Source organism: Urocitellus parryii, chromosome 15 (genome assembly GCF_045843805.1).
Source record: "Urocitellus parryii isolate mUroPar1 chromosome 15, mUroPar1.hap1, whole genome shotgun sequence".
In the NCBI taxonomy this organism is placed as follows: Eukaryota; Metazoa; Chordata; class Mammalia; order Rodentia; family Sciuridae; genus Urocitellus; species Urocitellus parryii.
In genome coordinates this window covers 18,387,396-18,415,157 of record NC_135545.1, presented here as the reverse complement: position 1 = coordinate 18,415,157, position 27,762 = coordinate 18,387,396, and the positions used below count along the sequence as shown (strand labels likewise).

Sequence of the window (27,762 nt, the reverse complement as noted above, 5' to 3'; positions counted from 1 at the left end):
TAGACGGGCCTGGTGATTTAGTAAGACACTGCCTCAGAATAAAAAATAAGAAGGGCTGGAATGTAGCTCAGTGGTAGAGTATCAGGGGGGGAAAAAATCATATCTCACCTCCTAAGATGTGCTTGTTGACTAAAGGAGCATTGGCTTCTCTGGGGACAGCCTGATGTACTCTTGGGGAATCTGATGAAATTTGCTAAACTAAATGCAGAAATAGAAGGAAATTGCTGTGGTTTGGGTGTGGTTCAAGTGGGTTCCCCAAGGGTTCATGGGCTAGAAACTTGATCCTCAGTGTGACAATATTGAGATGGGGGAACCCTTCATAGGTGGGGCATAGTGCAAAGTAATTAGGTCCTTGGGGAGACATCATGCCAGAAGGGATTAATGCCGGTCTGGTCTTGCAGAGTAAGTTAGTTCTGGACAGGGTGGGTTGTTCTATAGTAAGGTGGCCCCATGCACTTTGTTCCCTCTGCATGTGAACATTTCCATCTCTACCATGTTGTGACCTAGCCAAGGGAATTCATATCAGAGGCCAAACAAATAAGAACACCCAATCTTCGATTTTCAGCTTTCAACATTGTAAGCTAAACAAACCTTTTTTTTTTTTTTATAAAATATCCAAGTATTTTGGCATAGCATCAGAAAATGGACAAACAATATTTATTATAAATTATGAACCAAATTTTGCAGTTTTTTTTTTAATTCTTAGAAATTTAAACCATACAGTACCATGGAGGAATAGCAACTAGAGAGGGATCCATTGAATCCAGGCACGACTGTAATCTCAGTGACTTGGAAGGCTGAGGCAGGAGGATTGCAATTTGGAGGCCAGCCTCAGCAATTTAATAAGACCCTCAGCAATTTAGTGAGGCTCTGTCTCAAAATAAAAAATAAAAAGGGATGTAGCTCAGTGGCAGAGCACCCCTGGCTTCAACCCCCCAGTACTGAAAAAAAAAATTTTTTTTTTTTTTTTAAAGAGAGGGATGGGAGCTGGGTGGTGCAGTAGCACACTTGTAATCCCAGCAGCTCAGCAGCTCGGGAGGCTGACACAGGAGGATTGCAAGTTCAAAGCCAGCCTCAGCAACTTAGGGAGACCCTGTCTCAAAATAAAATTTAAAAGGGCTGTGGGTGTAGCTCAGTGGCCAAGTGCCCCTGGGTTCAATACCTTGTTCCCCTTAAAAAATGCTCTTATAATAGTAAGAGTCACTTACTTGTATTCTTATTCTGTGCCAGGAAGTATGAGCATTTTGTGTGTGTGGTCTCAGCTGGTCTTGTCTTCTCATACCTCAACTAGGCAGGCACTTTATTATCCTCTTTTTGCAGAAGAGAAAGCTGAAGCTCAGAGGTCACCAACTTGGTAAAGGATAGACTCAAGGTTGTTTGATTCTACACTGCACACTATTTTACCCCTTCCCTTGTGATTTAAAAGGAGAAGTATTAGGCCAGGCGTCTTGGTCAACACCTCTAATCCCAGCTACCTGGGAGGCTGAGACAAGAAAATTGCAAGTGTGATGCCAGCCTGGGCAATTTGGCAAGACCCTGGCTCAAAGAAATGGGCTGGGGTTGTAGTTCAGTCTTTAGTAACATACAGGAAGAAATAAAGAAAAGAAAAAGAAAAAAATAGAGAGAAAGAAAGACAAGGCATTTTGACAAATAGGAATGAAGCGATTATGGGTTAAAAATAAATGAGACAGGGCTGGGGTTGTGGCTCAGTGTAGCGTGCTGGCCTAGCATGCATGAGGCACTGGGTTCGATCCTCGGCACCATATAAAGTAAAATAAAGACATTGTGTCCATCAAAAACTAAAACCTAAATATAAATAAATAAATAAATAGATAGATAGATAGATAGATAGATAAATAAATAAAACAAAACTGCAGATGTAGCTCAGTGGTAGAGTACTTAGCATGCATGAGGCCCTGGATTTTATCCCCAGCACTCCTAAATACAGAAAAAGAAGAGATAGAACCAGGCACCATGTGGTATACACCTATAATCCCAGAAGGATTTACAGGGTTTTCAGCCATGTACCATAAAAAGGTCTGCCCAAGGTAGCTCATGGCCTGAGGCAGGAGGATCTCAAGTGTGAGACCAGCTTTAGCAATTTAGGGAGACCCTGCCTCAAAATAAAAAATAGGCTGGGGATGTGGCTCAGTGGTAAAAGCTCTTTGGGTTCAATCCACTAAAACAATAAATCAGAATAAAATAATGAGACAGAATGGCAAACAGTATGGAATATTGTTGAGAATGTGGAGTACCCATAATTTCATATATTGCTGGGAGAGTGTAAATTGTTATAAACTGTTATGAACATTTTGGACAACTGGGTTCCTCCTCCTCCTCCTCCTCTTCATCTTTATTGCTAGCGATAGGGATCAGACCCAGAGCCTTGTGCAGCTCAGCCCAGAATAGTATGGTTTGTTTTGTTCTTGTTTTTTATCGTGGTACTGGGAATGGAACCTGGGATATGCTCTACCACTAAACTATATCCCTAGCCCTATTGGGCATGTTCCACTAAAGAATTTTGGCATAATTGATGTTTCAGAAATTCCAGCTCTAGGTAGATATCCAATAGAAATGTGTTTATCTCTTCATCATAAAATACATACACTATTCATAGCTGCACTATCCTCCTCATTAGACTCTACCTAAATGCTCATCCACTTAGGATGGATGAATGAATCATGGCATATTCACATAGGGGAAAATTGTACACAATAAAAACAAACACATTGGTATCATGTGCAACATCATGAATGAACCTCTCATACACACAAAATTGCTGAGCAAAGGAAACCAGACACAAAATACTGTATGATTTCATTTTTATAAAGTACAAAACAAACTGATCCATTCTGAGATTATTGCTTCTGGGATTCTGGAAATTTTCTGTGGACAACAATGCAGGCCCTGCCTGAGGATTTCTTGTATGCTACCCCCTACAATCATGTAAATCAATCTTTCCCTTTCTCTCTCTCTCTCTCTCTCTCTCTCTCTCTCTCTCTCTCTCTCTCTCTCTCCTCTCCTCTCCTCTCCTCTCCTCTCCTCTCCTCTCCCCCCACTCCCTCCATCCTATTAATTGTTTCTCTGGAGGAGTGCTCATTGACACAGAGGCCATTGATAAAGTTCAGGTTAATGATTATGAAAATTTATCTGGAGCTATGGGAACTGAGATGGGAATTGAGTTTAAGACAGATTTCTGAGATGGAATCTGTGGCAGTTGAAGGTAAGGCTTAAGGTAAGAATGAGAAATAGGAAAAAAACAGGTAAAATTTATAGTCTCTGGAGACTGGATAGATGGTTATGCTGTGGCCGGAGATAAAGACTTCAAGAACAATAAAGTTAAGGATGGGAGAAAAGCCAGATAGTTGAAGAAACTGAGGTGCTTGAGGGACTTTGCTATGTGTAGAGTTGGCATTTGAAAATGAGTTTGTTTCTCAGGGAGAGGTCTGGGCTGGATAAAAGAATATGATTTTTGTAAGAATGTTCTTCTCTCTTATTTGAATTATTCTCATGTCCTTTTGGTCCATTTCCATATGTTCATCTTTGTATATTTCTTTTCTTTATTTTTCTTTTTCTGTGTGTGTGAGTGTGCACACGTGTGCACGTTCACACTAAGCTCTGGACCCAGGATCTCCCTTGTGCACAGGCTAGGTGCACACTCCACCACTGTGCTACCCCTCTGGCCCTAACGGGGGCCAGCATCTCTTTGGGGGGGTTCTTCTTCCTGCTGAGGAGGGTGTAAACCTCCTGAAAACTTAAAGTCTAAAATAATTAGGGAAGAACAAAATACAAAGAGCCAGAAATATATTTATGAAAGTGGAGCCCCTGATACATCCAGTCCACACAAGAGCTGGAACTAGATAAGGAAAGATGGCTCAAGTGGTTTATTTAAGGGAGGGATAAGGTTTCAAGGATGGAGTCTTCCTGATATCTCGCAGTCAGAAGGTTGATTGGCACCTTGGCAGATCACACCCATCTCAGGCACCTTGCGGGATCTTTGGCAGAGCTGAGGGGGATTCTCGGCTGCATTAGGTGGTCTGTCCCTGTGGGGGTGTCACAGGAAGTTCCCAATGCCAGACTTATCCCCTCACTAGGCTATGATGCACCACACGGTCCACAAACAGCCCATGGATGGCTCTCAACACAGCCCTGTATTATTTTTTCTGATATAATTTTCCTCAAATATCCGGTGATCCTTGGGGGTCTGCTCATGCTGAGGCAGAGGCACAGGCAGAGGCCATATCCACAGCACATGCTCTGCATAACTGTGGGAAATGAAGGTCCGTTCACAGGTGTACCTAAGACAATTCTTTGCAGATGTAGCTCAGTGCTAGAGTACTTACTTAGTACTTACTTAGCTGTTTATGATGCTAGGCTTCAGGCATGCTAAGCAAATCTTCTACCCCTGCACCACATCCCCAGCCCCATAACAATTCTTTAATGAAGTACCCAGAACCTGTTCCACTCTTTGAATTTAGTTGGTTCTAATCTTGAGTCCTCAGAGGTGATTGCTCTGATATTTTTAGTTTCTAGATCCTTTTTCCATGAACTAAATCCGTCAGCTTCCCTTTTTCCGGGGTTCAAAAATTTTAGCTCCCTTGCAACTTTTCTTTTTTCTTTCTTTCTTTTTGTTTTTTGGTGGTGCTGGAGAGAAAGCAGCCTATCAACTGAGCCATATCCCCAGCCCTGTAGGGTTTCCCCCCCCCCTTTTTTTTTCTTCCTTTTCTCTTTTTCTTTCCCCTTTCCTCCCTTCTTCCTGCCTTTCTTTTTCTTTTTGTACTAGAGATTGAACCCTGGGATGCTCTACCATTGAGCTTCATCCCCTCTTTTTTATTTTTCATTCACTAAGTTGCTGAGGCTGGCCTTGAATTTGTGATTATCTTGTCTCATCCTCCTGAGCCCTTAAGATCTGACATTACAGGTGTGTGCCACTAAGCCTGGCCTTTTTTCTTAAAAAAAAAAAAAAATTATTTTAAAGAAGCTTGATTATTTCTCCCTAGCTCATCTTTTTTTTAATTGCTCTTTTTATTTATTTTAAATATTTTTATTTACATTTTAGTTTTTCGGCAGACACAACATCTTCGTTTGTATGTGGTGCGGAGGATCGAACCCGGGCCGCACGCATGCCAGGCGAGCGCGCTACCGCTTGAGCCACATCCCCAGCCCCTAATTGCTCTTTTTAGATGTACATGACTGTAGAATGTATTTTGACATATCATATTATCATACACACATGGAATATAACTTCCCATTCTTGTGGTTGTACATGATATGGAGTTACACTGGTTGTGTATTCATGTATGAACATGGGAAAGTTATGTCCAATTCATTCTACCGTCTTTCCCATTCCCATCCACACTTTCTTTGCCCCATTTCCCCCTGTCCAATCTGGTGAACCTCCACTACTACCACTCCCACCCCCTACTTTTTTGAGTCAGCATTCACATATCAGGGAGTACATTTGTGCTTTGTTTTTTTGGGATTGGCTTATTTCAATTATTTCTCCAGTTCCATCCATTTACTGGCAAATACCATAATTTCATTCTTTTTTAAATGGCTGAGTAATATTCCACTGTGTATGTGCACAATAAAGAAATAAATTTTCTTTATCCATTCACCTATTGAAGGGCACTTAAGTTGGTTTTATACTTTAGCTATGGAGCTGCTATGAACGTTTACATGGCCATGTCATATAGTAGGCTGATTTTAAGTCCTCTGGGTATATACTGAAAAGTGGGATAACTGGGTCAAATGGTAGTTCCATTCCAAGTTTTCCATACTGCTTTCCAGAGTGGTTGCACCAATTTGCAGTCCCAACTAGCTCATCTTCTTATTTGCAGGTCCTGATTTTGAATCTTCTTGCATGTCTGAATCAGAAAGGAAGCAACACTATTTCCCTTTTGTTGATAACAACTCACTACATAAACTGGGTAAAAGAGGTTTATTTTGGTTAGCAGTTCTGGTCCAAGGTTGAGGGACCATATCTGGTGATAACCTTTTTGTTGGCAAGAAAGAGACCCTGCACATGTGTCCTCTGGTCTCTCTATCTCTTCCTATAAAGCTACCAGTATTCAACTATAAAGGCTCCACCCCATGACCTTATCTAATCCTAATCACCTATGAAAGCCATGCCTCTAAATACCACAGTCAGATTAAGTTTCCAACCTCTGACTGCTTCTCAAGGGAGATTAGATTCCAACACAAGTTTGGGAGGGGACAGACCATATTCAAACCATAGCAGAAGGGCATGTGGTACTTGGGTTCTCACTGCTTTGCATAAATGAATATGATATTTCTAGTTTTCCTCTTCTAAGAATCTGGAATATTGGGTTGTAAGTAACCAGCACCCAGGAGGAAGCATCTAGTTGCTTTTCTGCAGACTCCCAGGATGAAGCTGCAAGGACTTGGAAGGGCCCTTGTCCCCTGAACTTCAGTGATGAGGGGGTCAGAAGGGTTGATTATTAGTGTTTTCCTGGATGCTCATGATTGTCAGGAATCTAAGTAAAATTCTCTATTATAAATGTATTGGGTGTTTCATGCCACTTTGTAAGCTACACTTCTGTGAAAGGGAGTTTGGGTTGAAAAATTCAGTTTGAATAATTTAGAAATAAAATCATGGACTTTCATGGTTTTATCTGGATATGTGGGTTTCCCTCCTGCCTCAGTCTCCCTAGTAGTTGTGATTCCAGGCATGTACCACCAAGCCTGGCTTGCTTTCCTTCCTTCCTTTCTTCCTTCTTGTATTGGAGATTGAACCCAAAGGCACTTTACCATTGAGTCTGCAGTAATCCCCCCTTTTAATATTGAGACAGATTCTCACTAAATTGCCTAGACTGCCCTCAAACATGTGATCCTCCTGCCTCTGCCTCCTGAGTTGCTGGGAGTGCAGGCATGTACCATTGCAGGCTAGGGATGTGGTTCAGTGGTTGAGCACCCCTGGGTTCAATTCCTGGTTCCAAAAATAAATACATAAATGAAGAGAATAAAAATGTATTTACTGATCACTCCCTACATGCTAAGCAATGTTCTAAGTATTTGAGGATACAGCAAGGAAAAAAAAAAAAAAAAACCCTGCCCAAATCTATGCCCTCATGGAGCTTATGTTCATTCCAAAAGAGACAGACAATAAATACAATAACAAGGTCAATGAAATTACTTATTATGTTAGAAGGTGACAAATGCTGTGGGGAAATACAGAGTAAGGGGAAAGGGACTGTAGAAAATAGGGATTGCTTTTTCAGTAGGGTCAGAGAGAGTTTCACTGAGAAAATAACCTTTGAACAGAGACCTGAAGGAGGTGAGGCAGTGAGTCATGTGATATCTAGGGGAAGAGCTTTCCTAGCAGAGGACACAAGTGAGTTGAAAGGCCTTGGTCTGGAAGAGTGCCAGGAGTGCTCAGAGAACAGTCACACTGCCTGAAAAGTTGTTCTGGAAGATGAATGGGAAGGGGACATTTTAACAACATCCCAGTGATTCTGACTCAGCACCCTATAACCCTCATTCTGAAATTCTGCCTTCTGAGTCAGGTTTTTACATCAGCCTCACCCCTCACTAGCTAGCTGAGCTTCATTTCTTTCTTCTGTGAAAGGGAGTTTGGGTTGGGATAATAGCACCCCATTTGATAGATGTTTACTTCTTTTTTGGGGGGTGGGTGGGTACCAGGGATTGAACTCATGGGGTACATGCCAGGCAAGCACTGTACCTCTGAGCCACAACTCCAGGCCTGAACTTTTTTTTTTTTTAATTTTATTTGTTCTTTTTAGATATACATGACAGTAGAATGTGTTTTTTTTCAATATATATATTAAAGAAAATATATATATTTAGGTTGCAGTTAGACAAAAATACTTTTATTTTATTTATTTATTTTTATGTGGTGCTGAGGATCAAACCCAGCACCCCACATGTGCTATGAAGTGCTCCACCGCTGAGCCACAACCCTAGCCCTAGAGTGTGTTTTGACAAACTATTACATACATTGAATATAACTTATTCTAATTAGGATCTTATTCTTGTAGTTGTACATGATGCGGAGTTTCACTGGTGGCATATTCATATGTGAACATAGGAAAGTTATGTCTGATTCATCCTACTGTCTCTCCTATTCCCATTCCCCTTGGCTTTGAACTTTTCTTCCTCTGGCCTCAGCCTCCTGAGCCACTGGGATTACAGGCCTTCGCCACTGGTTTTCTTTCTTTCTTATTCCTGTTTCCTTCTTTTTCCTTCTCCATACTCCTTTCTTTCTCTCCTTTTTCTTTTTCTTAATTTGCTAGTGTTGGGGATTGAGCCCAGGGTTTCAAGCATGCTAGTACATGCTCTATCACTGGGCTATACCCCTAGCCCTTACTCTTCTGTTTTGCTCTTTTTCTTTCATTATCTTTTTTTTTTTTCTTCTTCATTTTTCTCTTTCAGCAAGTGTTGTCCCCAGCTGCCTACATGGTTACTTATATTCCCAGGATGTATGAATCCTTCTAGAGATCTGGAGGGGTACTCCACTTCTGCAAATATAAATACAGTGATAAGGGGCTGAGGCTGTAGCTCAGTGGCAGAGCACTTGCCTAGCATGTGTGAGGCAGTGGGTTTGATCCTTTGCACCACATAAAAATGAAACAAATAAAATAAAGGCATGCTGTCCATTAAAAACAAACAGTGATAAATTCAGAATGTGTGTGTGTGTGTGTGTGTGTGTGTGTATTTGTTCTCATCCACCTCCATTTGTTGAATCCAGGGTGCTTAAATGAGCCACATCCCTACTCTTTTTTATTTTTTATTTTGAGACAGGGCCTCACTAAATTGCTGAGGCTAGCTTAGAACTCGCAATCCTCCTGCTTCAGCCTCCTCAGCCTCTGGGGTTACAGGGGAAGGCCACTTAGCCCGGCCCACCATACGGAATTCAGAATCTTGCATCTCCTCCCACCTCCAGCAGCAAGTAAAATCATAGAGGGGTGAGCGACACATCTGGAAGCAGGATATTGGCTGGGGTAGGACTGAGTAGGGCACTGATTGCTGGCAGGGAAGGGTAACTGGGGTGACAGACCTGAGTTGGGGGTGGGGACAGGTATGGGGTGTCATGTTACCGAGAACCCGCCCTGCGGTTGGAAACTTGAGTGGCTTCCATCTTCTTCTGGGAGTCTCCTCCTGATCGGCACGTAGCAGATTTAGGATGGCAGGCAACTCCTGCCTGGGTCCGCTTTGCATTGGATGGGCCTAAGCAGTGAGCAGCAACGCGGGCTTTTTCCTATTAGTTTAGCCTAGAGCATCACTCCAATTCGCGGAGGAGGAAAAGCGAAAGGCTTTTGGCCCGACTCGGCCCCCGTAGCGAGGGGGCGGGGCCCGGAAGGGAGCAGGATGGCGGCGCTGGACAGTGACAGCGAGGAGGACCTGGTCAGCTATGGGACGGGCCTGGAGCCTCTGGAAGAAGGTGCGGACCGAATTAGCAGAACCTAGAAAATAGGCTGGGGATCCAGGATTCGGGACGCCAAAGTGCAGCTTGGTGCTGGGCCTTTGCTCACTCGTTGTGGGCACCGGGGACGCAGCGATTGGGGAGGCGTGCGCTGCGCTCTCGGGGTGCTCACGTTCTGGGGGGAACACAGACCCAGAGGGATGAGGGGTACAAATCTGATGAAGCAGCTTGTTGAGAGCGGGGGGGGGGTGGGGTCGGCAGGCAGCCTCTTCTAAGAAGGGGACGTTTGCGCTCAGACTTGAAACCAAGGAAGAAACCAGCCCTGGGAAGATCTGGGGGCGTGGGGGGGGGGCATTTCAGGCAGATGAAACAGCAAATGCAAAGGCCCTGTTGGGGCAGCCAGTTTAGTCGATGGAGGGACAGGCAGGCTGGTGTGGGTGGAACAGACAGCACCAGGGAGAAACCGGCAGAAGGTGATGTCAGAGGTGCAGGCAGGGGCTGCATCTTGGTATAGTAAGGAGTTTGGAATTTATATTAAATTTAAGAGAGCCATTGGAGGGTTTTAAACAGGGAGGGATGTGTGTGCGTGTTTTGATACAGGGGATTGAACCTAGGGGCACTTTACCACTGAGTTACATCCCCACCCCTTTTTATTTTTTGTTTTGATACAGGATCTCGCTCAGTTGCTCAGGGCTTCACAAAGTTGTTGAGGCTGGCTTCAAACTTGGTTATCCTCCTGCCTCAGCCAACCCCTATTACTGGGATTAACGGCATTGTCTCCAGACCTTTTAAATGCTAATTTCCCTGCTTCACACTTTCTTACTCTCAACCAGACTGTTCTCCAAGTCAAAGGTGGAATAATATTAGAAATAGAGCCAGAGCCAGGCCTGGGCCGGTGGGGCACACCTACAATACCAGCTGCTATGCTTGGCTGGGGAGGCTGAGGCGAGAGGATCAGGAGTTCAAAGCCAGCCTCAGCAACAGGGGGGCACTGAGCCACTTAGTGAGACCCTGTCTCTAAATAAAATTCAAAATAGGGCTGGGATGTGGCTCAGTGGCTGAGTGCCTCTGAGCTCAATCTCTGGTATTCCCCCCCCCCACACCAAAAAAAAAAAAAAAAAGAGAGGGAGAGAGAGAGAGAGAGAGAGAGACAGACAGACAGACAGACAGACAGAGACAGGGTTTCTCTTTTAGCATCGTGCTGTTGTTGAGGCTGGGTTTGAACTCATAATCTTCCTGTCTCAGCCTCTGGAGCTGCTGGGATTACAGGTGTGCACCACTGCACCCAACCCCAGTCCTTTTTTATATCTCATGAAGAGACAGAGTCTCACTGAGTTGCTTAGGACCTTGCTAAGTTGCTAAGGCTGGTTTTGAACTTGAGATCCTCCTGCCTCAGCCTCCCTAGCCACTGTGATTACAGTGTGTGCCACCATGCCCAGTTTGCCCTCAGCTTATAGAAGGCAGAGAAAGGCTAGTTTTTTAATTGCTTCTTAATGTTTGAAGACAGCCTTTCTGTTTCCTCTAAGACATCTCTGTTCCACACTCAGTGTCTCCAGTTCTGTGATAAATTCAGTCTCACCACTATTTTCAGAGCTCTTCTCCAAATAGACCAGGTATCACTGGTATTCCATCATTCTTGACTATTCTTCATTGGAGACTATTCTGTATTGGAGAGTGTCAAATCTAGTAAAGAATTGCCGGGTTTCTGTTTTCGTGACTAAAAGGCTCAGGGGTCACTCCAGTTAAACTGGGCTGACTGGGCTGCGCAAAATAACCACACAAGAGACACAAATACCTTTTTCTTTGGGGTCGCTGCGACGGCTCCTCTGGCTTAAGGGTCCACAGAAAGAGAGAGAGCGAGAGCACATGCTGACCCTTTTTATTGAGGAGAAGCTATTCAAATGAGGCAAGGGGTCAGGTTTCTGGGGGCTGAGTCTATCTTCATGATGTCCACTGTCAGCAGGTTGACTGACACCTAGGTAGGCCACACCCAAAGGCACAGTAAGAGAAGGGGACACACACAAGGCACTTCCATGGAAGATTTTACCCTAAACAGGGCAAGGGATTATATTACAAAGGAACAGGTGAGCATAGCTTCACCCATGGGGCTGTAGCAAGACACACCCATGCATGAGACACCGACCCTCAAACCCAAGAAGGGTGGGGAAAGCTCTGCCACATTTCTGCGACTGAGCACCTCAGCACCCAGCCGGGGAGTGTGACTCAGTCACATGTAAGGTTGGTCTCCCACAAAGAATAAAATCATAAATTTTTGCAAGTTCTAAAAAATGTGATATAGATGAGAAATATCCTGTACAAAACAACCAGAAAGCCTCAGGAGGCAGAATAGGGGTCCTGTAAAGACTGGTTAGAACTTAGCTATGTAAGAAGATGACAAGGGCTAAGCATGCATGTGTGAAGTTACTACAGCCATGTTAAGCATCTGTTCCCATCATTTCTATATTTCTGGTCTCATGGCTATTTCCTTGTCAAGTGACATCTTGTTACATCATCAACTATTTGACCTTTATTTTTCTATTTCTTCTCTTTCTCCTCTTTCAGGATTAGATCCAGGGTCTGTACTACTGAACTACATCCACAGCCCTTTTTATTTTTTATTTTGAGACAGGTTCTCTCTCTGTTTCCCAGACTAGCCTTTAACCTCTCAAGTATCTGGGATGATAGGCATTCATCACCACATCAGCCCCATCCCTTTTATTCTATCTCACTATGTTGCCAGCCTCAAACTTGGGATCCTTCTGCCTCAGCCTCCCAAGTAGCTGGGATTACATGAGTGTTACCTACTGTGCCTGGCTCTAGTTCTTGTTTTGATGATGGACAAAAAATTTGAAATGAAGCTTACTAATCATGCATTCGAAGTGGAAGGAAAGGACATGTAATTTGTAGATTTTTTTGATCTGGTCTAGAAACATCCTTTAATTTCTTAGTATTAAATTTTTTTTGAGGATTGATCATTGTTTTCCTGCTTCCTTTCTTTTTCTTTTTTTTGTGCTGGATTGAATCAAGGGCCTCCTGTATGCTCAGCACACATTCCACTGAGCTACATCCCGTTCATTGTTTTCCAAGCACTTTGAAGTTTAAATGCACTCTGACTATATTTTATAATATATAACACTATAACAATCACTTTTACTCTACCTTTGAAGTTTTAGTGACAGGCTAGACAAACATTGATAGAGGAGGGACTCCACACCTTAATTAAAGTCACTGGTCCTGACTTTTGTTAAGAGTTAGCCAGGGAGCTTAGTGATGGTGACCAACATGAAAGTAAAAGGGCATTAGTACTTACCTATTCTTTCCCAAGATATTTTCACTTGGTTCCAGAATTAATTCTCATCTCCAACTCATTCTGTACCTCCTATATCTCCAAACACATTCTGTTTTCCTCCTTGATGCTGTGACTCTTATCCTTAAAACTACCTGTGAATTCCATCACCCACAGCACATACCGTACACTCTACAGCATCATATTCAAGATCCTCCACACTGTCTGCCTTTCTGATTCCATCTTACACTTCTTCCCCCTTCTCTAGTCCAATTGGACTGCTTTCTCAAGATACCCAACAAGCTGCACCCACAGCTCAATATTGCCTTGTTGTACCTCCTCTTCGCTGATGGGTGTCAATGCTTCTGTTGGGAATCATATCTTTATCTGCAGCTTTCAAATTCTGCTCATGCCAGGCATGGTGGTTCACACCTGTTATTCCAGCTATTCTGGAGACTGAGGCCAGAAGATCACAAGTTCCAGGTCAACCTGGGTAACTTAGTGAGATCCTGTCTCAAAATAAAATTTAAAAAGGGCTCAGTATGTAGATCAGTGGTAGAGTGTTTATGTAGCATGTGTAAGAGACTCTGGATTCAATCCCCAGTTCTGAAAAAAAAATTCTGTTCATTCCTAAGGGTGGCTGATATGGCTCTTCATGTTGTCAGAAACACAGAAACATGCAGGTCTCTTATGTTAGTCTCTGTGTTTAGTTTTCTACTCCACTGACTAGAACCAAGATGCTTAATGAAAGGCCTCCAGTAAACTTCTGTCCAGGAATAAGGGACGTTGTGGGTGGTATCCCTGGCCTGGAGACAGAGTTAAAATATGGTTCAGCTTTGTGCTTATTAAGTGAGGAGTCCAGGGCAGTTACTTAATCAGTATCCTTATCATTGTATAATAAATGAAATGATTTCTCATATCTGATATGGAAGGAATTCATTGTTATTATTAGCAGTAATTATGACAGGGCGTAGCTAAAATGCCACCTCCCTTCTGGAGTTTTCCCATCACTATTTCTAGAAATGGCGCCTTCTCAGGAGTCCTGTGGCACCTAGTTGGCCACACTGGTTGACCCTCATCATTTGTTGCTACAGGTCCCACTTAGTTGTCTGCAGATTGTATCTTCCCTTCCAGATCAAGAACAGGAGAGCAGAGCAAGAATAGTACCTAGGCCTGGAAGGACCTGCCCTTACCTTAGCCCAGGTATTCTTAGCTGGCATCAATTAGCAACATCTGAGCTGGGTGCAGTAGCGCAAGCCTGTGATCCCAGCAGCTTGGGAGGCCGAGGCAGGAGGATTGTGAATTCAAAGCCAACTTCAGCAATTTAGTGAGGCTTTAGGAACTTAGTGAGACCCTGTTTCAAGGTAAAATATAAAAACCTCTAGGGCCGCGTGGCTCATGCCTGTAATCCCAGCAGCTCTGGAAGCTGAGACAGGAGGATCACGAGTTCAAAGCCAGCCTCAGCAAAGGCGAGGTGCTAAGCAACTCAGTGAGACCCCTAAATAAAATACAAAATAGGGCTGGGGATGTGGCTCAGTGGTCGAGTGCCCCAGAATTAAATCCCCAGTACCTGCTCCCCCCCAAACCCCCCAAATCAAAAGACAAACAAAAGTAGCTGGGGATGTGACTCAGTGGTTAAGCATCCCTGGGTTCAATCCCTGGTACCATACAACAGCAATAAAAAAATTAGCAATGTCTATAGGCATGTTTTGGTTGTCACAGTTATTGGGATGGGGGCTAGGAGGAGCTGCTACTGGCATCTGGTGTTACAGTCCAAGGATGCTGCTAAAAATCCTAAAGTGCCCAGGATATCTCCCCACAACAATTATCATTTAGCACAAACTGTCAGTAGTGCTGATGTTGAGAAATTCCAACTTAGCCAACAATCATGCCAGTTGCCCATGTGGTAATGAAGTGTATACTGCATTTCTAAGAAATGATTGAACATCTTGGATTAGGGGGACCAAGCTATAATTTGGTTCTTTAGAGTGAAAAAAAAAAAAAAGAGAAGACATTGTAGCTGATATTAACTGAGCTATGGTTAGACACTATGCTCATCTGTCTACATACTTAATCGTTATTATCATTTTTCAAAGATGGGATCCATTGTTACCTTCATTTTATAGTCTTGGAGGCTGAGGTTTAGAGAAATTAAGTAATTTGTTCAAGACCATAATACTAACAAATAGTGGGATAGGGGGATTTGAACTCAGATCTCCTGATTTTCAAACCTGAGCTCCTGTTTGCCCTGCTATAAGGTTATACTCTAGGAATGACCTGGACTTTCATAAGCCACAGATAAGAATTTAAGACTATGAAGCTGGAAGCTCCTTTACTTTTTGTCTTCTATTATTTGTTCCAAAAATAGGAGCAGCTGGGCTTGGTGGCACATACCTGTAGTCTCCAGTACTTAGGCTGAGGCAGAAGCACACGAGAGCCCATGAGTTCAAACCGGTCTGGGTAACATAGTAAGACCACATCTCAGAAAAAGAAAAAAGCAAAAGAACAATGTGGGAACTAAAGTAGGAGCTGACTTAAGTATTATAGTTAACAGTGGTCCATGTGCTCCTCAACACATCTTCAACACATCTTATACATTGTATGTAATAATATAGCATTAGCAGCTAGTAATTTTAAAGTATTTATTGTATGCTACTTTTTTTTTTTTGGTACTAGGGATTGAACTCAAGGGTGTTTAACTACTGAACTACAACCCCACCCCTTTTTATGTTTTATTTTGAGACAGGGTCTCACTAAGTTGCTTACAGGCTCACTAATTGCTAAGGTTGATTTTGAACCTGCAATGGTCCTGCTTCAGCCTCCTGAGCTGCTGGGATTACAGGTGTGCACCACCATGCCTGGCATGTATGTGCTACTCTTCTTGCTGAGAACTTTATAGGCAGGCATTATTTAATTTGCACATTCTATGAAAGAGCTATTGCTATTAATGTCATTTCTCTTTTATAGATGAGGAGATTGAGGCACAGAGAGGCTAATTAACTGAAGTTTAGCACCAGTAAAGGTGGAGTTGGCTTTAAAGTGCACAGTGCTGTGACTCTCAATCCCTTTCCCATAATTAACCACTGAACCTGTTTTCTGTTCTGTTTAAATAAATGCAGAATTCTGCAATTTTAATGAGAGTCAATAAAATTAGGCAGGAATTTTTGACATATACTTGAAACCATAAATCTAAGGAATTTTTAGCCTAGGCTAAAGTGTATCAAGTGCCTTTTGCTTGAGTGAGGTAACAACCCAGCTCTTTTTGACAAAGTTGAGAAAGGAATCAGTTTAAAGAATAGTAACTCTGGAATAAAGAGATTCACAGAAATTAAGGGAACCCTAAGACTTGGGGAAAACAGAGCCAGCCGTGGTGGTGCACACCTAATCCCAGCTACTCAGCAGGAGGAAACAACTGAAGTATGAGGATCGAAATTTCAAGGCCAACCTCCACAAATAATGTGTCACTGCAGCATATTGCCTTCTTCATTGCCAGGAGGTTTCTCTTCCAGCTGCTTGAACCCTCCCTAATAATTTTTATTTTTTTATTTTTTGGTGCTGGGGATTGAACCCAGGGCCTTGTGCATGTGAGGCAAGCACTCTACCAATTGAGCTGTATCCTCAGCCCATAATTTTTTTTGTAATGAAATTTAATACAAAAAGCAGAGCATTTTTGATACAATATTTCTAAAATAAACTTGATAAAATATATTTTTTTCTGGACCCTATAAGCTAGTAAAGTCTAGAAAGAGCAGCTTAATTTAATAGTTATATTTGAAGTTGCAAGAATTGAAGATTGTTGTTTAAGAAATGACCTTTTGGGCTGAAGTTGTGGCTTAGTGGTAGAGCACTTGCCTAGCAGGTGCAAGGCCCCAGATTCGATCCTCAGCACCATGTAAAAATAAATAAAATAAAGGTATTGTGTCCAATTACAACTAAAAAATTAATTAAAAAAATAAAAAGAGGGCTGGGGTTGTAGCTCAATGGTAGAGCACTTGCCTTGCATGCATGAGGCCCTGGGTTCGATCCTCAGCACCACATAAAAATAAATAAATAAAAATAAAGATATTGTGATCATCTACAACTAAAGAATAATATATTAAAAAAAAAATAGAAAGAAAAGACATCTTCCCCAGAGGCTCTGGAGCTGAGGCAGGAGGATCACCAGTTCAAAGCCAGCCTCAGCAAAAGCAAGGCACTAAGCAACTCAGTGAGACCCTGTATCTAAATAAAATTCAAAATAGGGCTGGGGATGGTGCTCAGTGGTCTTTTGCCCCTGAGTTCAATCCCTGGTATTTGAAAAAAAAAAAAGAAATGACATTTCCCCTGAATTCTAACTCACCATTTTCTTCTTTTCATTCAAAACACATTTTTTTTCCCCCTTCAGGTGAAAGACCAAAGAAGCCAATTCCTCTTCAGGATCAGACTGTCAGAGATGAAAAAGGAAGGTATAAACGATTCCATGGAGCCTTTAGTGGAGGGTTCTCTGCCGGGTATTTCAACACTGTTGGCTCAAAAGAAGGTATGATCTTTCCACTCACAGCTATTCCATTGCTAAAGCAAATGACTGAAGTATCCTGATTTCCCTCTCCTGCCTTTTAAAGAAAAGTTCTTCTTTAAATATTTTGGTGTATACACTGTAGTCTTTTGTATTCTTCAAATGTTTGTTGACTTCATGTTGTCTGTTGACTGCAACCTGAAGATGAAAGATTTATGTTGTTTTTAAAATTTTTTATTATAACTTTATAGTTATACATGGTAATTGGGTTAATCACGACAAACTCATACAAGTATGGAATTCGATTTCAATTCAGGATCTCTCCTTTTACCTACCCCTCTCCCTCCTGTGTTCCTTGAAAAGAGTTTTTTTCCACTTTGGAGAAAAATGGATACATTCTAACCAGATGATTAAATCATAATAATGACTTTGTTTCATACTGTGTCTGCCATGTACAAAGTACCCTCACCAGGATTCACTGAGTTAATCACTGATTGTCTCACCTGACTCAATGACTAAGGAGGACAGGTGTCATAGGTGTTTAATAGATGAGGCCATAGGGTCAGGGAGGTTAAGGAGTCAGCCTTGCTTTAGAACTATCTGGGGAATCACCAGTGGCTCTGCTAACCCTAGGGACCTCAGCATGATTGGTTACTACTTGCTCTCCCCCTAGAGAAAAAAAAATCAATTGAAATTTTCACATTATATAGTATAAAACATTACATATTGTTTAAAATAATGTATGTGTGTTTTTTGTTGTTATTTTTTGTTTTTCTTTTGAGTACTAGGGATAAAACCTAGAGCCTTGCTCATACTGAACAAGTACTCTACCACTGAACTACACCCCCAACCCCATATTGTTTCTTTTCTTTCTTTTTTTGTGGTACTGGAATTTGAACCCAGGGGTGCTCTACCACTGAACCACATCCTCAGTTTTTTTTTTTTTTGTGTGTGTGTGTAGTGCTAGGGATGGACCTCAGTTCTTTTAAGTTTTTATTTTGAGACAGGGTTTTGCTAAGTTGCTGATGCTGAGATTACAGGTGTGGGCCACCATGCCTAGCAGAATTTTATTTCTTTGTTTCTAATTCTTACAGAGAGACCTCACTGTATTCACTAAGATTTGACAACAGGGGCTCTAAGGATTAATAAGGACTTTATTTGAGTTTGTTTGAGTAATTATGTCTATATAAGCAATGTGATGGGCAGTAACTGAAAGTTTATAGTTATTGTGAGTTTCAAGTCTCTATATGTTACTTAATTATGTAGCTATAAACCAAAATATTATATAGGATCATAAAAGTCTAAACTCTTTTTTTCCCCCCAGGATGGACACCCTCTACTTTCATATCTTCACGACAGAATAGAGCAGACAAATCTGTTCTTGGTCCTGAAGATTTTATGGATGAAGAGGTGGGTGCGCAAAACTTTTTAGTGCTGGTTCAGTGGTGGGATGTGTGTGGTTGGTTGTCATACTGTCCCTCTCTCCAGAAAGTCCAATGTCTGATTTCCTCTTTGTTTATAAGGCTTTATCGTCTTAGTTCAGTTGTTTTACATGCCCATTCCTAAAGCTGTCCCTGGTAAGGAAAACAGGACCAAAATGACTGCCTTAGATAATGACTGTCTTATCTAAGGCAGTCATTTTGGTCCTGTTTTCCTATTCATTAACTATGCCCTCTCCCACACTAGGCACACCACTCCTAAAGTGCTTTGTGGACTGGTCAATTTCAGAGCTCTAACAAGGAAAGAGGAAAGGGGCAATGGATGTTGGATAGGCAGCCACGGCATCTGCTCCAGAAAATGCAAAAGGACTCAAGGCCTGGCACATAGGCACTTAAAGTGCTTGCTGGCTGTGATGCTAAGCTTTGCTCCTTCACACTGACCTTTGAAATATATATATATATATATATTACATATAAATTATATATAAATTATATATAAATAATATATAATTACATATAAATATAAATTTTTATATATATATATATATATATATATATATATATATAATTTTTTCTTTTAAAGGTACAACCTCTTTTTTTTGGTACTGAGAATTGAACTCAGGGGCATTTGACTGCTGAACCACATCCCCATTTTTGTATTTTATTTAGAGACAGGGTCTCACTGAATGACTGAATGCTTAGTGCCTCCCTTTTTACTGAGGCTGGGTTTGAACTCATAATCCTCCGTCTCAGCCTCCCAAGTTCTGGGATTACAGGTGTGTGCCACTGTGCCTGGCGACCTTTGAAATATTGTTGAGAAAAACCTTGGCCCCTACTTCCTGTCTTTCCAGCTCGGTGGTGTCTGTGGCCCCACTGAGCAGCCATTTTTGAGCTCTGTTCTTGGCTACTAGCCTTTCATCATGTGAGGATGAGATTCAAAGTCAGTGTGAAGTCTGCTAACTCTGCTGTTCTTGAGCTAAACTTGAGCGATGCGATGTATCATATTTAACCATTTTCCAAATAATGTAATTCTGTTTTTTTTTTTTTTCAAGGATCTTAGTGAATTTGGGATAGCACCTAAAGCAATTGTTACCACAGATGATTTTGCTTCCAAAACCAAAGATAGAATACGAGAGAAGGCCAGACAGTTGGCAGCAGCTACGGCCCCTATTCCTGGAGCCACTCTTCTTGATGACCTCATAACGCCAGCAAAGTGAGGAGAATTTAATTCTGACTGTTCTGCTCTTGGCATCAATGCTTTGCATATGTGTGATTATCTTAATTAGGTATAGTTTAGTTACAAACAAGAGAAATCTTCTTGACTAGAAGTCTAAGTGAAAATAGGTTTTAAGTAGGTGTGGTGGTAGACGTGCATAATCCCAGCTTCCTGGGAAACTGAGGCAGGAAGATTGTAAGTTCAGGGTTTTTTTTTTTAATATTTTTATTAGTGTTGATGGTCCTTTATTTTATTTATTTATTTACATGCAGTGCTGAGAATTGAAACCAGTGCCTCACACGTACTAGGCAAGCACTCTGACACCCCAGCCCAAGAATGCAAGTTTGAAGCCCGCCTAGCAATTTAGGGAGACCCTGTCTCAAAAAAAAAAAAAAAGAGCTGGGGATGCAGCTTTTTTCCCCCCACCTCCCCCACAGGCCTTATGGGCTCTCCCCAGTCTGCATCATCTACCCCCTCTTTCTGTACACCTTGTTCTGCTTCTGGGCACGTGGCCTGATATGGCAGCGACAGACATTTATGGTTTCCCAGGCCATATGCTTGACAAGGACTATGTAGAATTCCTGTGTGCCTATCCTAAGACCTGGGAGAGAGAACATCTGATTGACTTCCCCATTTGAGGCGTGCCCCCCAAGCCTAGGCAGCTGTAGCTGGAGCAACAGGGCTGGGTTATTCTGATGCGAATCAGGGGGCGGGCAGAGATAAAACAGGGAGCTGGGCCAGAATTCAGATGTTGCTTATTTTTTACCATTGCAAATGTAAAAAGAAGTTAATTTTCCATGATTGCTATCCTAGATTATCTGTTGGTTTTGAATTACTAAGAAAAATGGGTTGGAAGGAAGGACAAGGAATTGGTCCTCGTGTAAAGAGAAGGCCACGCCGACAAAAACCAGGTATGTGTATTGGTTGTCCTTAATTCTGTAGCATGCTTTTTAATGGCTTCATGTTGTGGGAAAAAAAAAAAAATTATGAGGCTGCGTGGTGTACATGTTTTTTAAACTAGGGATTTAACACAGTGGTGCTTAACCATTAAGCCACTGAGCTACATCCCCAGCCCTTTTTATCTTTTATTTTGAGAAAGCGTTTTGCTAAGTTGCTTAGGGCCTCACTGAGTTGCTGAGGCTGACTTTGAACTAGTGATCCTCCTGCCTCAGCCTCCCGAGTCCCTGGGATTACAGGCATGTGCCACCATGCCTGCCTGCTTTTTATTTTTCATTTTATTTTATTTAGTTTTGAAGTGCTGGGGATCAAACTCAGTGCCTCATGCATATGAGATAAGTGCTCTACCACTGAGCTACATCCCCAGCCCTTTTTTTTTTTTTTTTTTTGGATACCAGGGATTGAACTCAGGGGCACTCAACCATTGAGCCACATCCCCAGCCCTATTTTGTTTGTATTTTACTTAGAGACAGGGACTCACTGAGTTCCTTAGTGCCTCACTTTTGCTGAGGCTGACTTTGAACTTGTGATTCTCCTGTCTCAGCTTCTGGAGCTACTGGGATTACAGGCGTGCACTAAAACGCCCAGCCCATCCCCAACCCTTTTAATTTTATTTCAAGATTGGCTGCCCAGGTCGTCAGGAGGCAATCCTCCTGCCTCAGCCTCCTAAGTAACTAAGATTATAGTTGCATGCTGCTGTGCCCAGCATAATATTCATGTAAAATTTAGCCTTTTTATGTGTAATGCACAATAGCTTCCTGAAGGATGGTAGTAGTCCACATTCCCACCAGCAGTGTGTGGAAATTCCTGTTTCCTGTGTCACAGTTTATCATTATTTTCTAATTTTTCCCCTGTCCTCAGTATCCCCAGCCAGATTAAGTGAACTCTTCAAGGGTTGCAGCCATTTTCTTTGGTTCTCCCTGGTGCTGGTACAGAGTGGTTATTCACTAAACACATGCATTACTGTCAGGGTACTGATTGGCTGCAGGTGTAGATCATAGTCCCCTTGTGATCTACTCTGATCCTAAAGTGCAGCCAAGTACCTGGGAAGAGTGTTAGTAAGTTGGGTTTTTTTAAGTTGCTCATGACTAATGCCTTTGAAATGTCTTTTACAGATCCTGGAGTAAAAATCTATGGCTGTGCATTACCCCCTGGAAGTTCTGAAGGTTCTGAGGTATGGTTTAGTAGAACCTGTTACTTTATGACTATGCAATTTTAGGGGTAAGAAACAACTTTATAAATACATCACATCCCATTACCATGAAATACCCATACTCTAAAATTGTCCTGATTATGTCAGGTAACGTTTTCAGCAACACACCAGCACCATAGATGTCCTATGTCTGTTCAGATTCTTTTTATTTTTTTTTTATTTTTTTATTTTTTTTTTAAAGAGAGAGTGAGAGAGGAGAGAGAGAGAGAGAGAGAATTTTTTTTTTTTTAGACAGATTGATTCTTTTTTTTTTTAAGAGAGAGTGAGAGAGGAGAGAGTGAGAGAGAATTTTTAATATTTATTTTTTAGTTCTCGGCGGACACAACATCTTTGTTGGTATGTGGTGCTGAGGATCGAACCCGGGCCGCACTCATGCCTGGCGAGCGCGCTACTGCTTGAGCCACATCCCCAGCCCCCAGATTATTTAAAAAAAAAAAAAATTGTAGTTGCAGATGGACAATGTGTCTTTATTTTGTTTGTTTATTTATTATTTTTTTATGTAGGAATGAGGATCAAACCCAGTGCCTCACACTTGCTAGGCAAGTGCACTGCCACTGAACCCCAGCTCCAGCCCCATGTTCAGATTCTTTGTGTGTGTGTGTGTGATGCTATAAACCAAGGTCCTTATGCAAAGCAAGCACTCTACCAACTGAGCTATATCCCTGGCCTTCCGTGATCAGATTCTTAAAATGGAGTTGTTTGCCTTACTGTCATCTGCTCAGGGACATGATTTAGTCATTGTATCAGCATAAATGAGAGTTTGGCAATTGTTCTGTTTGGAGTTAATCACTGCATTTTAATATAGTATTTCATGGGTTTATTTTGTGGCATGCAGTGACTCACATTATTTCCACTTTAAACATGGATATAGGAAGAAGATGATGACTACTTGCCTGATAATGTGACCTTTGCACCCAAAGACATCACACCTGTGGATTTTACACCTAAAGATAATGTACACGGACTGGCTTACAAGGGCCTGGATCCCCACCAAGCACTTTTTGGAACTTCAGGAGAACATTTTAATCTTTTCAGTGGAGGATCTGAGGGGACCAGCAATGTTCTTGGAGATGTTGGACTGAATAAAGGAAGAAAATTGGGAATTTCAGGCCAGGTAAAAGTGTTTGTGATTTTTAAAGGTGGAAACACTGACAAATAAGTTATTTTCCATGTTGCATCTGCCTCAACATCTGAAGACTTTGAAGTGGGTTTTCCATGAAGATTTGCAATGTACACCTTCCTGGCTATAATAATGTTCTTGTGGGAGTTTGTGTGTTGCTAGGGGTGAGGACTGCTTGCCTACCCTCGTGAGGCCAAGCAGAATACCACTCTTACTGCTTTGGTTTAGCAATAGTCTAACTGCAATTGGCTTATATCTAAATTTTATTAGCTCTTAACACTCTTTCTTAGTGCCACATGCCTTAAATCAGGAACCCAGAGATAATTTTATTTGGAGACTTGTTTTATAATTTTGGAAAGTTTGAGAACTTTTACTGATTGTTCATCTTCTTAAATTGATTTATAGTTTCTTTCTTAAAATATACTTAGGAAGTGGTTGCTTCATCATTTCAGTATTACCTTTACTTTTTGTGCATTTTCTGCCAATTCTTTTAACAAAAATGGACTTGTCGGAGGTTGTCTCTCACAAAGATTAAGAGTTTGTATGGTTGCTATTAGAATAGCAATGGTCTTAAGACCCTGGTCACTAGCCCTGACCCTGGCCATTAGCACTGACCCAGGCCACAGTGATTAGGAGGTGAACATTTCTACCTTTCTTCTCTTAGTGGCCCTGTTTCTGTTCTGCTGCATTGCTTTGATGTGCTCACCATTCTTCTTCTCATGCTGGAACCTGACCCATGGCTGCTGTGGGGGCTGGAGGACAGTTTCACACTGGTGATGTGGCATTTACTTCTGGTCATTGTTTTCCAAGAGACTTGAGGCTCTGTGAATCTGGCACTCCCATTTGCTTCTCTCTTGGTGATCCTAAAGTGCTAATATAGTGTGCTCAGGCACATCCTTAAAGCAGATAGTTTATCCTTTGATGCAGATATACCCTAAAACCTGCTCAGTTTGAACCCTTGTTTTCTGAAGGCTTTTGGTGTGGGTGCCCTAGAAGAGGAAGACGATGATATCTATGCCACAGAAACTCTATCCAAGTATGACACTGTTTTAAAGGATGAGGAGCCTGGAGATGGACTATATGGCTGGACAGCACCCAAGCAGTACAAAAGTCAAAAAGGTAATTCCGTGACCCACAATCAATGGTAGGAACAAGTATGAGGCTCTTGGAAACAAGAGATTGAAAGATCCGTACTAGTGTCGATCTCCATGGGGTAGGGGATTATTGGTCAATGATGCAGGATGAGAAATAGAGGGGAGAAGAGAGACCCACTGTGGCTTGTAAGAAAGAAGTATGTTTAGACAAGGCCAAGGCCAAAACAGGCAGTCAAATTGGGGCCTTTGGGTGGGAAGGAGAGGTCTGGGATCAGAGATGGAGTGAATGTGTGGACAGGTGCCCATGTTGCTGGTCAGAGCTGGCAGTGGGTCAGGGGAAGGAGCCCTTGGAGCTCAAGGAACTGGGCAGGTGGTCAGAGTAAGCCAACTCAAGTGGCAGGTCAGAGAACTAGCTGTGGGACCAGATGATAGGTATACCAATAGACTGCAATAGGAAGAGCTTGGTGCCCAGCCTGCTTCCCTGCTTGAGCCCCTGTCACTTAAGGGGTTCTCACTGATGTCAGAAATGGACATCTTTCAGCACAAGGTGAATCTCAAGTCAGAGTTTATGGTGATTCAGATCATATGATTAAATTAATATTTCAGTTTTCTTTCTAGAAATGGTACAAGAGGGTAAAAAGTGCAGAATTAAATATCAGTAGTGTGTAATTTAGAATCAATCATACCCAAATTTGAATTCTAATTTTCCTTTTTAAAGTGAGGTTAAAGTCCATTCTGGAGGTTGTTGATTAGATGGCATAACTGGGTGTTTGACACACAGATCAGCAAACTGAATACATAGCACATATTATTCCCTTGGTTACAGTAATAACAATAACCTAAGTAAGTCAGGAGGTGAGAGCTGAGATAAAACAATCTATTCAGACATGTTAGTTATAGTCAGATAAAATTTGTTTTAACTCTTGTCAAATATATTTCAAGGGCTGGGGATGTAGCTCAATGGTTGAATGCTTGCCTAGCATGTGTGAGGCCCTGGGTTTAATACCCAATACTTTAAACACCCGCACATACCCTTCAAATATCTCTGATTTTCTTGTTGAAGTAATTTAAGCATTACAGAGGAATATATGAATATGAGCATCAGCTCTTAAGATGCTTTATATTTCTAGAAGAAGGAGAACTAGTGCAGGCAGTTTTTAAAGGTAGTTGGTACAATGACTGGAAACAAATTCTGGAGAGTCGGCCTGGATTCTAGTCTGGGCTCTCCCCATCTATCAGCTGCAGTCTTAACCTCTCTGCTTCAGCATCCTTGTCTGGAAGATGGGATGACTGTGAAATACCTAGCTTATGGAGATGCTACTATACATAAAGAGCTAAGAACAGGCTGGGCACTGAGCAAGGGCTTCGTAAGTGTGAGCAGCCACTATTGCCATTGCCATGTAAAGAACCCATGGTTTTACACAGGATGCCAAGGGTGTATATACCAACATTTGTAGGCATTACCTCAGGGTGGTAATTAGGCTACTTTTACTTGTAGTTTCTGATTTTTCTACCCAGTTCATAAATTATTTTCATAACTTAAAAGATGATAACATATTAACACTAATATATTATCATACTATATTATTATAATTACATTAAATATACAATTACACATTAACTATTCATATTTTATGTTACATAGTTATCAATATATTAATATATATATATATATATATATTTTTAAATTTTAGGTGGACACAATATCTTTATTTTTTTATTTTTATTTTTTAAAGAGAGAGTGAGAGAGGAGAGAGAGAGAGAGAATTTTTAATATTTATTTTTTAGTTCTCGGCAGACACAACATCTTTGTTGGTATGTGGTGCTGAGGATTGAACCCGGGCCGCACGCATGCCAGGCGAGCGCGCCACCGCTTGAGCCACATCCCCAGCCCCAATATATTAATATTTTAAATATTTATGCTAATTACATTATTTTAAAATGTAGTATAGTAATTATTCAGCATACCTAGAAACTGGTAGGGAATGAAATTGATCCTATTCTATATATTAATACCAATTGATTGTTAATCATATAAATTATAGCAATAATTAATATATGTAATTAAATTAATAATATCAATGTGTAAATTCTATAGTAGTTAATGCTATATAATAACATACATATTTAAATCTGCCTTTTTTTTTTTTGGTGGAACTGGGGATCAAACCTAGGCCCTCACGCGTACTAGGCAAGCAGTCTACCACTGAGTCACATCCTCAGCCCTTTAAATCTGCCTTCTGAGTCAAACCTTTCACTTTTCTCTTATATAGCCCCTCCCCGGGAAGGCTGGAGAGTGTCTCCTTTGAGCCCTGCAGCTTCCCCTGTGTGTCTCTGCTTTGGCCCCTTTCCAATCCCGAGGGCCACAACATCTATAGTTTCTACTGTATGGTTTTTCACCAAGTAAATCTATCTTCATTTTACCCAAAAACCTCCATTGTTGACTTTTTAAATTGTTCATATTTTTTTCCATTATCAATAGGTCATAATATTCTTTTGGCTTTATATTTATATACATTTGTTACTTCTTCAAAATTGTTTAGAATAAAACAGTGAAAGTAAAATATTTGGGTTTTAAAAGAATACAAAATTCCAGGGATGTGAAATTTAATCCTAAATTGCCCTCTAAAATTTTAGGAACTTCTAGAAGCTAAGAGGAAAGTTCAACTAAATTGAAATGCAAAGTGATTTTGTGGAAAGGATAATTAATTACATGGTGGTGTTGTATTACTAGCTGCTTTAAACCTCAGCTCACCTGCACTGTGGGCTGGGCCTGCTTCTGGACTGAACACTTAGCTTGGGTAAATGTTTGAGATTGTCCTGTAGAAGGGGCTTTTTGCTATAGAAAGTGCAGTTTGTGTAAATACACTTTTGTCATAATCACTTTGTGCAGTGAGTCCTTGAGAATCAAAGGGCCTTTGTCAATGGGGTTCTCCATGACTAGTTGACAGTCCCTGCTCTGGGTCTGGAGGGCATTGGTCATTCAGTTTCTTCAGTTTGTGATCTTTATCTCCTGTTAGAATTTCATTTGTGAAACAGACAAAAGTACCTTTTAAATTGTGCTGGGATAGATTACAAACTGACCTGATTATGTTGCCTTTTGTGCTGTATTTGGATTGTTACTAAGGAAATTGGGGTAGCCTCCCTGTGGTTTTTCACCTAGTTTTAGAGATGACTCTCACAGTTAAGATTTTTATTTTGGGGGCTGGGGTTTTAACTCAGTGGTAGAGCACTTGCCTAGCATGTGTGAGGCACTGGGTTCGATTCTCGGCACCACATATAAATAAATAAAATTTAAAAAAGATTTCTATATTTGTCCCTTTGATGGTTTTACTTGAGGTTTTTACCTCATAGAGTTATCTGTAGGCTTAAGACCTAAGGCCCTTTGTTTTGGGAGGTCATATCCTCATGTCTGGGCAATTAATCAGCTGAGGGCGGTACAGGCTGGGTCACCAGTCACTGTGTCAACAGAGGTGTGAGGGCTTTCCATGCCATTAGGTTTTCTCCTTACTGCTACCTTAAAGTGATAACACCCATGA

At 41.5% G+C, this 27,762-nt stretch overlaps 1 protein-coding gene across 2 annotated transcripts in view; it reads left to right on the top strand.

Annotated features, from left to right (window-relative positions):
• Positions 1–9,343: 9,343 nt before the first annotated feature.
• The window catches only part of Gpatch1 (G-patch domain containing 1), a 44,440-nt gene continuing 26,021 nt past the window's right edge, over positions 9,344–27,762 (top strand). For both annotated transcript variants that reach the window (XM_026391278.2, XM_077793030.1), the window contains exons 1-8: positions 9,344–9,421; positions 17,074–17,208; positions 18,509–18,594; positions 19,676–19,836; positions 20,653–20,750; positions 21,912–21,970; positions 22,881–23,123; positions 24,101–24,248. In XM_026391278.2, coding sequence (XP_026247063.2) covers positions 9,349–9,421; positions 17,074–17,208; positions 18,509–18,594; positions 19,676–19,836; positions 20,653–20,750; positions 21,912–21,970; positions 22,881–23,123; positions 24,101–24,248 — 1,003 coding nt within the window. In that variant the 5' untranslated portion in view covers positions 9,344–9,348. The remainder of the gene's footprint in view (positions 9,422–17,073; positions 17,209–18,508; positions 18,595–19,675; positions 19,837–20,652; positions 20,751–21,911; positions 21,971–22,880; positions 23,124–24,100; positions 24,249–27,762) is intronic.